At 60.0% G+C, this 14,425-nt stretch overlaps 5 protein-coding genes across 5 annotated transcripts; 3 read left to right on the top strand and 2 right to left on the bottom strand.

The window, feature by feature from the left end:
• Positions 1 to 34: 34 nt before the first annotated feature.
• BXZ73DRAFT_40503 (Six-hairpin glycosidase-like protein) lies at positions 35 to 2,468 on the top strand (the record flags this gene model as incomplete). The annotated part of the gene is made up of 14 exons (XM_048018590.1): positions 35 to 136; positions 292 to 384; positions 453 to 534; positions 597 to 622; positions 684 to 724; positions 832 to 1,044; positions 1,095 to 1,128; positions 1,183 to 1,483; positions 1,541 to 1,720; positions 1,773 to 1,813; positions 1,867 to 1,994; positions 2,068 to 2,097; positions 2,159 to 2,237; positions 2,292 to 2,468. 14 exons carry the CDS (start codon positions 35 to 37, stop codon positions 2,466 to 2,468), a joined length of 1,527 nt encoding a protein of 508 aa, XP_047881882.1.
• A 690-nt stretch (positions 2,469 to 3,158) lies between these two features.
• Positions 3,159 to 5,703, top strand: BXZ73DRAFT_87490 (uncharacterized protein; the record flags this gene model as incomplete). The annotated part of the gene is made up of 7 exons (XM_048024586.1): positions 3,159 to 3,209; positions 3,279 to 3,627; positions 3,681 to 3,751; positions 3,810 to 4,136; positions 4,190 to 4,237; positions 4,307 to 5,149; positions 5,224 to 5,703. 7 exons carry the CDS (start codon positions 3,159 to 3,161, stop codon positions 5,701 to 5,703), a joined length of 2,169 nt encoding a protein of 722 aa, XP_047881883.1.
• A 608-nt stretch (positions 5,704 to 6,311) lies between these two features.
• On the bottom strand, positions 6,312 to 6,975 carry BXZ73DRAFT_87491 (uncharacterized protein; the record flags this gene model as incomplete). Its single annotated transcript, XM_048024587.1, has 3 exons — positions 6,312 to 6,535; positions 6,662 to 6,702; positions 6,833 to 6,975. 3 exons carry the CDS (start codon positions 6,973 to 6,975, stop codon positions 6,312 to 6,314), a joined length of 408 nt encoding a protein of 135 aa, XP_047881884.1.
• Positions 6,976 to 8,097: 1,122 nt separating this feature from the next.
• On the bottom strand, positions 8,098 to 9,196 carry BXZ73DRAFT_97123 (WD40-repeat-containing domain protein; the record flags this gene model as incomplete). Its single annotated transcript, XM_048027261.1, has 6 exons — positions 8,098 to 8,202; positions 8,262 to 8,359; positions 8,417 to 8,528; positions 8,588 to 8,950; positions 9,002 to 9,063; positions 9,169 to 9,196. The coding sequence occupies 6 exons, from the start codon at positions 9,194 to 9,196 to the stop codon at positions 8,098 to 8,100; spliced, it is 768 nt and encodes a 255-aa protein (XP_047881885.1).
• Positions 9,197 to 11,681: 2,485 nt separating this feature from the next.
• Positions 11,682 to 14,264, top strand: BXZ73DRAFT_74110 (uncharacterized protein; the record flags this gene model as incomplete). Its single annotated transcript, XM_048021983.1, has 6 exons — positions 11,682 to 11,928; positions 11,979 to 12,624; positions 12,680 to 12,797; positions 12,886 to 13,317; positions 13,492 to 13,725; positions 14,121 to 14,264. 6 exons carry the CDS (start codon positions 11,682 to 11,684, stop codon positions 14,262 to 14,264), a joined length of 1,821 nt encoding a protein of 606 aa, XP_047881886.1.
• Between the last annotated feature and the right edge of the window lie 161 nt (positions 14,265 to 14,425).

The following is a 14,425-nucleotide window of genomic DNA, read 5'->3' on the forward strand; positions in this document are numbered from 1 at the left end:
TCCCTCGCTCGAGCGCGTTGCGGACGCCGTCAACATGAAGCTCGGCCTTGGTCTCGCAAAGCTCGCGCCGCTAGTCTCGCTCACCGCGGTCGCAGTCGCGGCAGCAGACTGCCCCGACTACACCACGTTCTCGCAGGTGAGTGTTTTGGCACTTGGTGCATATATGGGGCGGGTCGGAGGCACAGTGAGGGGGCGTTGGAGGGGCAGGGGGGGATGCTGCAAGGGGTCCATGCGGGAGGGGATATCGAGCTTTGGTGCGATACTGACGGCCTCGCGCTCGAAATAACTCAGAGCCCACAAGGCAGCCCGTCTTCGGGACCTCTGGCGTTGCCGTACATGCGCCCCGCGCCGGAATGCCGGACGTTCAATAGCACGGCGGTAGAAGTAAGTCTGCCTGCTTCCTCAATCGCGCGCCTTGATGGGTTTTGAGAGGGCTCCGGTTCTGAATCTAGCAAGTCATTGAAGACATGAAAAACCGCTTGAAGGATCCCGACTTGGCACGTCTATTTGAGAACACGTTCCCCAACACGCTCGGTGCGTTCTCTTGCCTCGCGTCTTGCGTTTCACTGGGAGGAAGCTCATCAGCTCGTGAATAGACACTACTGTCAAGTACTTCAATGAGGTGAGTTCAACGCATGTTGACGTGGGAGGCCACGCAGAGGCTCATAGGCATTTTATCCTAGACGGAGAATCTGGCCTTCATCATCACTGGCGTATGTTCTTCGTTACCGCTAGGATGCATCCCAGCCTGACATCTCGCGTTGTAGGACATCACGTAGGCAGACGTTCTGCTCCTGCATAAGCTACTTGACACCGACCGCACATACACAGCGCTCAGTGGTTGCGCGACACGGCCAACCAGTTCGCTCATTACCACACTTTGCTATCAAGTGACAAAGAGCTAGCGACACTCGTGAAGGCAGTCATCAACAACGAAGCGCGTTACGTCTCTCAGTACCCCTACTGCGGCGCTTTCCAGCCTCCCCCCGAGAGCGGACTCGCGCCCTCTCACAACGACTGGGCGGACGGCGTGACGGTGAACCCGTGAGTAACGCTTCCATCCCGGCCTGTCTCAAAGCTGATCCCTCTCGTAGTCCTGTCAACAACCAGACCGTCTTTGAGTGTAAAGTAAACCGACCGTGTTTGCCGTCTGACTGCAACGGCCGCTGACCTCTCTCGTAGTATGAGATCGACTCGCTCTGCGGTTTCCTGAAGCTCTCCCGATCATACTACAATGCCACCAAAGACGACTCTTTTATGAACGACAACTGGTTCTCAGCCATCGACCAGATCTTCAACGTCATCTGGGAGCAGTCCCAATCTACGTTTGACGACGACTACAACCTGGTATCGTACTACAACTGGACGGGTGGAAATGGTGCACTCTCTCCCGCCGTTCCTAACCGCGGAAACGGCGAGCCGAAGTTGTACACTGGTCTTGTGGGTACGCACCATCGGCCATCCGATGATCTAAGCACGTTCGGTATGTCGCATTTCCAGTGGAGTCTCAATGCAGCGACTGACGCATATTTCCTTGTAGCCTTCTTGACGCCCGCGAACGCGATGTTGAGCGTCGAACTTACACATCTGGCCAAGGTCCTCGACGACACCAAGAAGGCTCATAACATCAGCGCAGCGGCAAAGAAGTACAGCTCCGTGATTGAGAAGGCCATGTGGAAGACGACTGTGGTGAACAACATTTTCGCGTACGAGACGAATGGTGAAGCCTAAGGTTGTTGTGACAGAGCCCAGACACTAACGAAACGAAACAGGTTTCGGGGGGAGATACGTAATGGACGACGCCAATGTGCCCGTAAGCCCTCCTCTCTGCCTTCTCGAACGACTCCATCTGACTCGCCCGCCTAGTCGCTGCTCTCGCTCCCGTACTTAGGCTTCCTCGACAAGGCACATCCGGCTTATGTGGCAACGCGCAAAGTCCTTTTGTCGAGGCACAACCCCTACTTTTCAGCAGGGAAAACCTTCAGTGGCGTTGGGTGCGTCCGGCCGTGCGTCGCATCCGTGAGGGTCTAACACTCCAGGGACGCCTCCATCCCTTCTTCCGCACAGCGGGCCACATGTCGACGCGTGGCACCCATGGTCCGTGCTTCCGGACCGTGTGCTTCCGAACGAGTCACCGGCTCATTCTCTTCTTTTACAGGCCCATGTCGCGGATTTCTGCGATCTACGGGACCGATGACGACGACGAAATCATGACGTCGCTCTACATGATCGCCAACGTACGTGCACGCTCCCTCGAACCCGTAATCGGGCATGCTAACAGCTTTCAACAGAACACGGCTGGTCTCGGCCTAATCCACGAGTCCGTGTCCATCTACAATGGCACCGACTACACGCGCCCGTGGTTCGCGTGGGCGAACAGCTACTTTGCAGAAATGCTCCTGGACCTCGCGCAACGCAAGCCGCACCTTGTGTTGAAGGACGGCAAGCCGTATGTCCCCGGCGCATGACATGTGGGCCGAGCACGGCGTTGCACATATGTAGGATGATGTCCAGAACTGTGACGGAAAATGTACTGTACACGCACGCAGTGGTCACTTCGGGCTGCACGCCGGGCGCCGTACCGACATCAAATACCATGTGCGACGATTGACGAGCATCATCGTTGATGCCGCGCAGGGCTTTGCAGGCTTTTGCAGGCCGTCGCGTGTTGAGTCGGGGTGGTACATAATGACGTCCCGACTTGATCGTGGCGCACTGCGGTCCTGGTCTCTGGTCTGTAGTTTGCGTTTGAGAGGCGTCATGACGAGCGGCGGGCCGGGTAGGAGAGGTCGCAGGTGAGAACGACAAGGGGGAGAAGCAGATATTCGGGAAGGCGCGGCGTATGGTCACAGCGGCGATCGTCCAGAGCTGGACGTCCGAGATGCACGTTGGTAGGGGCTGGGAGAGGGAGGCTCCCGAAAGCGGACGGGTGGCTTGGCCGCGGCTCGAGCCGAGGGCGACGCCGACGCGCTCGCCGTCGCCAGCTGCCCCTGCCTGTCCCCGCACAAGGCTGTGACGCTTTTTGGCCTCCAGCTCTCGTTCAATAAATCCCTCCTCCTCCCATCTCCGTACGTCCGACTGCCTGGCCCGTCTCGCGCCCGCCCTCCGCCCACACCTCGCCGCAACAGTCAGACGCCCGCTCTCCTCCCCCCCCTCCCATGTCGACCGGCCGCCACATCGGCACGCTCATCGTCGTCGTCCTCAAAGCGGTCCGTGTGCCTCATTCCTGCCATTGTTTCTTGCCCGCGCTGAGACCACGCTTGCTTGTGTGTGTGTAGAGGAACCTCCCAAACAAGCGTCACATCGGAAAGCAAGACCCGTACTGCCAGGTCCTCTTCAACGGCGAGCGGAGGCGCACCAAGGCAATCAAGCGCGGCGGCCAGCACCCTGAATGGGACGAGGAAATCCGCTTCGAGCTCTTTGAAGATGTCGACTCGGACCTGCCGCACGTCCCAGGGTCAGAGACCCCGCCGCCGCCTCCGCCCAAGGCGAACGGCAAGCCCCCCAAGGTCCAAGGTGGCAACTTCATGAACATCGCCTGCTTCGCTGAAGATCCCCGTGACCCGGACCTGATCGGAGAAGCGAAGGTGGATTTGACGGAGGTGCTCACCAAGGGCGAGACCGATGGTACGTGTATGTGTTTTGGACGCGTGTTTGCGCAGACTGATCGGATTCTCCAGAATGGTTCACTGTGATGAACAAAGACAAGTACTGCGGGGAGGTGTACCTCGAGCTTACGCTGTGGTTTGATGTGCGTACTTTGCTTTGGTGCGTCAGTGCGCATCTCACTTTCGCGTTGCACTCCACAGGAGCCTCCTCCGGTCAAAAAAGCGACCGCTAAGCCTCCGAACAACGCCCAGTACGGAGGAAGCGGGACGTTTGTGCCTCTAGGAGAATCCGGGTCGGCCGGCTCTTCTTATACGGACCTTTCGCGCATGACGAGTTCAGCAAGTACGAGTACGACGGGGAGCCGTGACACCTTACCTCCGTCGCTACGGTCAGCATCCTCCCAACTCAACGTCTACCATGCGCCGTACGAAAGTGTCAGATCGCACAATTCATCTATCGATGGGATCACGAACGAGTTTGCGGAGCTGCAGGTGCAGCCGGGTGGACATCGGAGGCAAAGCATGCCGGTGCGTCACATTACTAGCCCTTTTCCCATCCGTGGTATTGAGGAGGCCTGCAGGCGCAAATGGGGAGCTACTTGCCCCGGCCTGCTTCGGCGATGAGTGCGGTCCCGTCTCAGCAACCATACCATACCCATGCTCAGCGCGGATCCGTCTACTCTGAGGGAGGTTATCAGTATGATCAGTACGACCAACAACAGTACGACCAACAGCAGTACGATCAACAGCAGTACGACCAGCAGCAGTACGACTATGGGGCTGACCAGCAACAGCCTTACGCCAACGATAATGTCCATTTGCCCGACCCATACCAACCTGCGTACGAGCAAAGAGCGCCTCCCGCCCCATCTAGCTTCTCTGCGCACGGGGGTCGACCTCGGTACAGCCTGCCCCCTACTTCGTCTGGGTTCATGCCATTGGTTCCTCAACCTTCAGGGTTCATTCCTTTGAACTCTCAACCGCCGGCACCCTCGGGTTTCCTCCCTCCCCCGTCTGTGACGCCAGCCCCTGGAGGGTACAGTGGAGCAGTTGCTGCAAGTCGGATACCGTCATCTAGCTTTTCCACCATGCCATCCGCCCAGACTGCTCCCTCTGGCTTCGCTGCGTCACATCCGCCGATGCATTCGTCTACATACCCTCCCCCGGCAGGACAGCCCTCGTCTATGTACTACAGCCAACCTCCATCTGCGAATGCTCCTCCCGCGAGCCCCTACCCTGGTCAACCGCCTGCACCTGGCTCGTACTCCCCGAACGGCTCATACCACCAACCACCGCCAGCATCTTCTTACCCTCCGGGTACCCCTCCGACCACATACCCACCTAACTTATCCTATCAGCAACCTCCACTTCAGCCCGCATCGGCACCTTCGCATTCGTACCCACCGCTACCCGCCCCACCTTTACACCAATCTCTCTCTGCACCTCCCGAGCAGCCTTCATACGGACATGTGTCTCCCTCACCTTCCCATGACAATATTCCTCCACCTCCTCCCCTGACGGACAGTCCGCCTAGCTCGCAGGTTGTTACCACACCAGGCTCACGTCCACTACCTCAGCCCGGCCAGTCGCCCCAGTACTCCCAGCAGTCACGCAGGCAGTCGTCGCTACCCATCCCGCCAACTACTCTGGGTACTACAACGGCAACGTGCCGCAGTCGTCCTTCCCAACCGCGATGCCGTACCAGCAGATCCCGCCACCCCCGCCGCTGCCTGGACAAGCTGTACCGCCGCCCATGCAATCGTCTTTCTCTAACGGCTCGCTGCCCGTCCCGGGTCCTCCGCCTCCTTTACCCCCTTCTTCGTCATTTGGCCAGCCCGCCCCACAGCCCCCGAAGCGCCGGCCAAGTCTTCCACCTCCGCCCGTAGGCAGTGGGTACGCCCTCCAGGCCTCAGGTTTCCAGCAGCTCCCGCCGCCTCCACCGCCGCCGAGCATGCCTTCGCACATGCAGTATGAGCCACAGGGCTCGTACTCTCCCACTCACAACGGGCAGGCATACTACCCTGGTCCGCCGCCCAGGCCACCACAGTATCTACCAACTCCAGGTGTTCAGCACGAGTATCAGTACAGCCAGTGATATATCGGTAACGAAGATGATGTCCCTGTTTCTGGATCATTTGTATCGCTCTCTCTCTCTCTCTCTCTCTCTCTCTCTCTCTCTCTCTCTCGCGTCTCGTATGTTTGCTCGTCTCTACGGACCCACCGCTATCGTTGTTCGTCATCTATACAGCCTGTAGGCTTTCTCTCTCTCGTCGAAATCCCCTCGCTTCTTTGGACTTGCCGTCACGCATCGCATACAACACGCACCATACAACACAGTCGATCGTATCACCCTCACCCTCTGACGTCTGCCCATTCACGAACCGAAAAAATAGCCATAGATCTAAATGTCTGTTGGACGTAATAAGCATCGGAGTCGATTGCTGTTGACATTGCCACGGGCTCTCTGTCCTAGTCGGCTGACACTATCCGTGTCAAGGTAAATGACCACGCAGTGGTGCACATATAACAGCGTTGCGGTCAGGAATGACAGTCACGCAAAGCGTCTGGCGCAGCAAGACACATGTAGGGCGAGCGGCTGGGTCGGTTCTAGCGCGATATGCTACACAGGTGTATATATGTATTGCATTGCGTATGCAAGTCAGTAGCCCTTCTATCTCCAAGCCCCCACCCCCCTCGTCTGCCTCAGCGTGGACTCGAAGGACTTGCCGGGGCAATGGATGTTGATGCGGCAGCGGCGCGCTCGCGCTCTGCCCGCCACTTCGCGATCTCGGACTCGGTCGCGACGAGCCCGCGCCGGGCGAGGTCGAGCCGGGCCTCGCGACGGACCGAGTTCTCGCGGAGGCGCTGTTCGAGCTCGTGCGCCTGGAGCGCGTTCTCGGCGTGGATGCAGAGGCCGAAGACGGATACTGAAGGGCCCGCGGCAAAGGACGAGGGACGATACGGAGGCGACGCGCGGCGTGGCAAGACGAGACGGTGAGCGGGTGCATCGAGATGAGGACGGGGATGGCGGCGGGAGCAGATGGCGGACGCACCGATCGTGACCAGCCACGCTTTGAACGGGAGCGTCTGCCTCCTGGTACGCAGGGCGACGGCCCACGCGGGGTACATGGACGAGAGACGGTAAGCGTTCCGCGCGCGTCCCTGCCCGGGGCCTCCTCGGTGCCGCACAAGACACCTCGCAGGAAGAGAGGAGGAGCACGCACCTGAACGCCGGCCACGAGTGGTGTCCGATGGCGGCGAGCCCGAGCCCGACCGCGCCGAACTGCGCGAACCCGCGGAGGCCCGCCGCGGCTTGCACTTGATACGCCTTCTCGATGTCTTCTTTGCGGCGGTCGCGAGAGTTCATCGCTTCGAGGGTTTCGTGCGTTGGAATGGGGGCGCCCGAGGAGGTAGGGGAGATGGGAAACCTAGCGGCGAGAAGACGTGTGCGTTGAAAGGAGCGCTGAGCGCTGAGCTCCGCGTCCTCCGCGGCCCGACGCCAGCCGATTCAAATGTTAACAGGCGCTCGTGCAGAGTCCGGTCAAAGAGATGCGATGAGCTTTCCTGGGCACGGTGAAATGAAGGCACAAGGGGCGTAAAACACAGTTGTATAGAAATGTGCGCGAGAACGTCCAAACTCCACATCCACATCCGTAGAGGCTTGAAAGCGCAGAACGCCGCGCGCGGAATCGCGTGAAGATATGTCAGCCCTGCCTTCTACATGGTGTTTTTGAATGCATATCGAGCAGTAGATGATCACCGATCGTGCAGAAACCATGGAAATCGCGTAAGCTTACTAGACTTTGTTTGGGGGCAATATTAGAGGCTAGTACCTGCAACAAAATTTCCCGTATATTATTCCGAGTGTAAGTGTCAATACAGAGAGGTCCAAATTGTCGCGGTGAGACCAACTTGGCGGCGAGACGGCGCAAGTTCAAGGAGCGGCAGAGCGCTTGAATCAGTGCACCTTCAATGCGCAGGTGCCAAGAGCTGAGATGGGTGCGCGAGGAGGAGAGCAAGCAGCTCTACAGGTCACAGCCACTGAAGGGCTACGAGAGCTTGCGCATGCCCTTCCACACCGAGGCCCGTCGCTCCCTCGCAGACTGCCAGGGCGTCCTTCGCAAGCGCAGTGGTGTCTATGACCGTGCCATCGCTCGCCCCGAGACCCTCTCCAACCAGACCCACGAGATCAAGAACCTCCGTCAATATGCCTTCATCCGTCTGCACGCACCATTTTCTTGATTCGATTTGATTTTCTCTCAGGGCGGCCCCGGGGATATGCCCTCTGGTAGCATGTCGATCACTGCTGATACTGGTGTTCGATGCTACTACACTTATGTCTTGCTGCAATACCGTCCGATGCACAGAGTTTTGGAGCTTGTGACGAGCGCCGACGCTGGGCAGCACCCAGCTTGAAAATTCGAATCACAGTCGGCCCGGGATGTAGAGTACCTTCATATATTATCACAATAATTTAGCGCCCTCCTCCTCAAACAGTCTGCCAGAAAGCGAGCTGGTTGTCGTCGGAGCAAACGAGGAGCCGTTCGCGGTCGAACTCGGCCTGGGTCGCCTTCCGGCCGGGGAAGCAAGGGATCTGCGCGGATCACGGGGGACGTCAGCCCCTACTTCGGACGCGGGCGCGGACGGACATACCGCGCGCTGTATCTCGGACGTGTTGCGCAGATCCCAGACGCGGACCGTTCCGTCCTTCTCGCTGCCGCCGCACGCGAACCGATGGCCCTGCACGGCGCCTGGTGGGGGGGGGAGCGTCAGACTCGGAGGCGACGGACGGGAGGCGGTCCGCTCACCTCGCGTGAACCGTCCGTGCACCTTCACGCTCGGATAGCCAAAGCGCAGGACAGGCTGGACGGGCGCCAGCCGGTGGTCGCGCACTTCGAACTGGAACTCACGATGTCCGATCTGCAATGGGAGTGGTCAGCAGGTAGGGCGACGGATGAATGGAAGGACGCGCCACGCACCTCCAGGAGCGTGCAGAACGGGGATTCGGTGGCGTGCAGCTGGTAGATTGTGTTTGAGAGCTTGAGCGCGTTCGTGACCCGGCCCGACGGTATGTCGAACACTGATACGCTGCAGTCGGCGCTGCCTGATAGCAGCTTGTGGCCGCCGTCTTGGGTCGGCAGCAACGCATGGACGGCGCTCGAATGCTTGATGGCGAGAAGGGTTGGGGCGGGTGCTTCGCCGTCCGCAGACGACCACAGGCTGATTGAGTGGTCGTAGCCGCCCGTGAAGAAGCTGCGTGGCTGCCATGCCGCGCAGATGACGCTAATGCCGCTTTTTCTATCCCCCTGAGGCGTATTTTTATAACAGCCTATTTCCACAAGCTGTCGCGGAGCCTTAGCGGGGGAGTCAAGAAGCGATGTGAGGGCACGAACCTTCTTGCCCTGCAGCCGCACCAGCGACACTTGCCCAACGTCTCCCGTGCGACCCACCACGACTGTGGGAGAGTCAGGGTCAGACAGCAAACAAGCACCATCCACCGTGTGATCGGAGGCCTGTTCGGTGGCTGGCTTGGTAAGCGCAGAGCACCTCAGAGGCTCACGTTCAACGAGGTCAAAGCAACCACGCATCGAAACGCTGAGAACGCCAAGTGCGGGCAGAACAAAGATCCGCCGAGGCTTGTCGTGTGGATCCCTGCGCATTTGAACGGCCTCGATGTAGTGCGGAGGTGTACATGGTCGACCGGGCTGGTCGCAACAGGCGACCGGGTCGTCCGTCGAAGCTGCAGTCACACTGGGACAGGGAATCGGTTGGACTATGTCTGTTCCCAGAGACCTGTGATCGAGAGCGCATGCAACCGTCAGTCGTGAGAGTCGCTGTGCCGATTGAAAGACAGCTACATACGGTGAATTGATTCTGTGTTCATGGACGTGCTCCTCGGGCGGGTTCTCGGGCGAGGGTCTGTGGAAAGGAAGTCGTATGTACAGCGTTCCTGATCGGAAGCTAGGACCCTTGCGTGGAAGTGCCGGGCCTTGTATATGCTCCGCTGGGGGTGCCGCGATTGTAGAGTGCGTCTGAGAGTCGGCGAAAGTACGGCTGGGTTCTGGGGATACGCTGGCCACCCCCTGCGTGTCCGAATGCGGTGATTCCGGACAAGGCGATGGACAATCGAGCTGCTGAATGAGCGGCCGCTCTTTCTGATCGTTCTGACATGAATCACCGCCCGAGGATGTCCCATGATCTGTGTCAAAGCTTGCGGGGGTGTGGGGACGACGTTGTGCGCCATCTTCATCGGACGCGCCATGCACCCGTACCGGTCGGAGGAAAGATCTGCTCCCGCCATTCAATCCATCCTCGAGGCGTATTGAAGCATGCCGCCTCTCAGGGGATGGTGAAGTTTGCAAACTGCGGGTTCCAAGCGCAATCAAGTCGAGGCGGCTTGATACCGGCGGCGCGAGACGCGCATGAGGTGGGTTCGTCGATTTCAGCGGTCCCAGTCCGGGACTAGTGGGCCTGGAATACTAGATTGTAAAACTGTGAGACATGCACAGAACTTGCACCATAATGAACTACCTTGTCTTCTTCCTCCCACTTAATTGGCGCTGACCGACTAGGCTCGGGGCGGCGAGTATGATACGAAGGCTGGTCTTCGAGTTTGACGGATGTAGAACTGTGATCTGACTTGACCCTCTTCGGCGCTCTATCGTCGCTTGTGTCCTCGACCTTGAAGCCGGGCGAAGACGTTGAGGACAAGTGGGGCGGCAGGTCGCGTTGTGGTGCATGAGAAGAAATGCGGGATATCGACCGGGAGTGTGCGCCTCGCCCATTTGAGTTGTGCGCACCGTAGTTCCCGCGTCCTCTGCCCCGCCCCCGATCTCCTTGCCGCATAGGTGGCCTCGACGCCCGAATGGTGGGCACTACAGCGCGGCCTTTGCGAGCATGACGCAACTCATTGGGTTGCATGTCTTCTTGAGCCATGCCGTCCAGATAATGTGTGAGTCGCAACGAGAGTCGGATAAGAAGCAGTCATCGGGATGGACGACGAGAGTCGAAGCCAAAACGCGGAGGTCCACACCGCCAGCCACCGCGAGAAGCGGGGACGGGCGTCTTGAATATTTGCTCTGCCCCGCCCGCCGCTCAGTTGTATTCGACCTTCTGCCGTTCGCATGAGCACCTCTTCTCGCACACTCAAACGTTCACCTTCCCCCTTTTATACTCATCTTGATGAAATTGTCCATGTCGCCGGTCTTGATATCCCCAAAGCAAAGAGGAAACGCTCGTCGTCTCCTGCTGTGGCTCGGCTCGATGGCGTAGAAGTGCCCTCCGGCGAGGAAGTTGTCGCCCTGCATCCATTACCCAAGGACAACGCGCACCTCAACGACATCATCCTCCATACCACGCTACGCCTATCGCAAGAGGGAAAGAGGCTGACCAGAGCACCACGTCTCCTGTAAGTTCTCAAGTTATGGTGCATTTCGTGGCTTCCAAGACGGCTAAGGCGGGATGCAAGATCTGGGAGGATTGCCTTTGCTTGGTACGCTATATGCGCCCATATCCCATTCACCCGCGTCTGACCGCAACTCCCAGGAAGTCTGATGATTCAGCTCGTGGCGAGAGCCTCGCGAATCTTCTCTCCGTGTAAGTGCCATGGTCATGGTTTGAAAGTAAGCGCTCATATGCTCTTTTTCAGGGAAGGGATTCGTATGCAGGATCTTGCCAGAGTCATGCGTAGAGCTCCGTCCGTCCTCGCTGGGAGTTCCAACACCAGCATGCGAGATTTGCAGTCAGAGGCAGAGCAACTCGCTTCTGTTACATTGCTTTCAAGCATCAAGATCCGGGGAATGCCTCCAGAGGCCTCCCTCACGGCCCCTCTAAATCGAGGAACGTCGGCGGATCCAATCATCATTGATGATTTTGATGAATATGAATGTTCCAATGGGTCCCCTCGTCAAACGGTGGTAGCTCATGAAAAACAAGAGCCGGTTGCCAGCCGACAAGCGGCTGAGTAAGTGCCTTCGTACCCAGTCCTAATTTAATTGACCAGCTAACCGTTATAGAGTCTCGCCAGGCCGGCAGTCCGTAGTGACATACGCTTCTGGACGTTCGGAATCACCGATGCCCAGCAACGTGTTCTATGATCGAGCTCCCAGCTCGCCGCCCAGGGAGCTTTCCAGAGAACTGCCTCAATCCGATGTCGAGCCTCGCCCTTCCCGTCCTTCACCAGGTCCTAGTACTCGTAAAACAGTTTCCGAGGCAGAACGTCTGAAGGCCTCTTACGGTGCATGGAAAAGTTTCTTGGAAGATTCGAGCGACGCCGACCCCGATGTCAACCATACCTCAAGCAGGGAATCTTCAGTCACTCGTGTTCCCCCGCTCCCTCATGAAGAATATCCACCAGTGGGATGCTCCCAGGCCTGTCGTTACTCCCTCCGACGACCTCGGCGACTACTGGCTCTCGGGCCGACTCTACCCGTGCGAGCGAGTCGCCCGATGAGCATGAAGTCGCAGTACTACGCCGGGTAACAGGCCTTCCTCGCGGACGCACCCGCCGGCTTGCGGCTCCAGCACAGTCTTCGTCCTCAAATGACCGGGCCGAGTCCGACAACCGCGCTGGGAGGGCGACAGAGCCGCAATGCGCGCGGACACGCAACGTCATCCTGAGCAGCGACGACTCCCAGGACGAAAACGATCGCGGCGCCACCCGCACGAGCCAGCCGCGGAGGCGGCCCATGCCTGCTCCTGCCAGCTCTCGCCGCGATCGCAGGGTGGGTGCGGGCGACACGACGGTCGCGGCTTCGGGCACAAGGACGGCCTCCGGTAGCACTCGGCGACCCCGTTCTCGCAGGCGATCGGCGTCGGCTTCGGGCTCCAACGGAACCATTGACTTGAGTTCGGACGACGAGCTGGGAGAGGCCGCGTCCAACGAGGGGCACTTGGTCGTCATACCCAAAGCGGACCACGCGCGGGCGAGGAGGCTGCTGGCGCCCAGCGATCCGGACATCCCGCTGATTGCGGTGACGATGCGGGGCGAGGTGCACTTTGTGGACCAGCGCAGAAGGTGCGTGCAACTATGACGTTCATATGTTGGGCACTGAACGTGTGTGGCTGTACAGAACTCGCAATCAAGCGTGTTCGCTTTATCCAGACGACGAGGACCTGCGGCGTGTTGAAGACGCGTGTCTCGTGGGCGGCAAGACGGTCGTCATCGGGTACAATCCCGGACCCTGCCAGGTGTCTTTAATTCCCGTGGGAGATGATCAGGTACCGGACCTTGGACTGTGGACTGTATTGACGATGGGCACTGAAGTTTTCGTCGCAGCGCCCGTTCCGCATCGATCTCCAGCACAAGGCGCACACGACGGTGATTGAGAATCCGTTCGCCGGGACGTCGTGTCTGAACCGGGGGATTACCTGCCTCGCACCCGTTGAGGACCACAGTTTCCTGTCCGGCGGGTACGACAAGAGGCTCTACCTCTGGAAGCTCGCGCCCACCGATCCCAGACGGGCCCCGGACGGGAGCGGAAACGCGATTGGCTTCTCGGTCACTTCCACGCGCGTTCCGACGAACCACGTCCAGCCGGTGCAGGCGTTAGCCTACTCGGCTTGGAACAACGTCGTCTACACTGCGGCGGGCGACCGCGTCGCGCAGACGAAGGTCGATGCCTACAGTGCTGGAGAAGCAAAGCGTGTGTCGGGCAAGGTCCATCAGGTGCACGTCCACCCGCAAGAACGGGACCTCGTTTTGCTCGAGGTGGGTCGCTTGCCCGTGTCGCTCCCGTGCAGCCCTTCTTCAGCCTCCATCATGATCTTCTGCTCCCCTCCTCCCCGCTCGGGCGTGCAGCCCCCCGATCGACGCGCGGCGGCGCGGCGGTAGAATCACCCGCCAAAGCCGGTGCAGGACATGGCTAACCTACATCGTGTGCAGATCGACCACATGGACCGGCAGGTGCAGGTGTACGACATCCGCGAGCGCGGGCTCAGCGGCGCGCCCGTGCTCGAGTTTGGTCGCCGCGCCGCGTTGCGGAGCCCTCGAGCGAGCAAAGGAACCAGGACCGGGCTGCCGCACCACGACACTCGATTCACGCGCGGGTCAACGGTGGACTCCCTTTTCGCGCGGGGCTACTCGGATGGCGCGGTACTCGTCTGGGACTACCGGAAGGTGAGTCGCCTTTCTGTTGCACCCGTCTTGTGTGGTCCTCGCGCTCCAGAACGTCGTCGTCGTCACCGCGTCGACCGCGTGCAGTCCATGGCGGTCGGTTGCCTCGCCGCGCTCGTCGCTCGTGAGGAGCACCGAAGCCGGCGGGATCTGGAGCGAGTGCCGGGGTGGCGGGTGGCCCAGGTCGTCCACGCCGCACGCTTCCCGTCTTCTCTTCCCCGCTCGCTGTCCACCTGCCAGCCCCCAGACCGCCGTCGACGCGTCTCGGCGCCGCTGCTCGACGCGTCGCAGGCCCTGCCCGCTTCCGACACTTCTCCCCCCGCCTTCTCCCCCCGCCGCGTCCCGTCCCGGAAGCTCCTCCTCCTCCGTCCGCTCACCCGACCCGCTTTCGCCCGCAGCCCGTCACCGAGCGCTGCGCGTTCCGCCGGCCCACCAACGTCGTCCACACCGTCCTCGCGGGCCAGGGCTCCAACGTGATCGCGTACGGCGCTCACCACCTCACTTTCTGGAGCACCCTCCACCCTTCGCCCGCCACGCGCTAGCCCTTCGATCGCTCACGCGTGCCGGCGGCGCTCCTCCAAGGCTCCTCTTCCTCGGCGCCCGCGCGCGCCAGGTGGGCCTTCGAGGGCCCCTTCGAGCAGCGCGATGTACAGCTGCGCGGGGAGAAGCCAGCAACGACCGCCGCGGACGCGCGGCGGACATG

This window comes from Epithele typhae (genome assembly GCF_022376455.1).
Source record: "Epithele typhae strain CBS 203.58 chromosome Unknown BXZ73scaffold_4, whole genome shotgun sequence".
Taxonomy (NCBI): Eukaryota; Fungi; Basidiomycota; class Agaricomycetes; order Polyporales; family Epitheliaceae; genus Epithele; species Epithele typhae.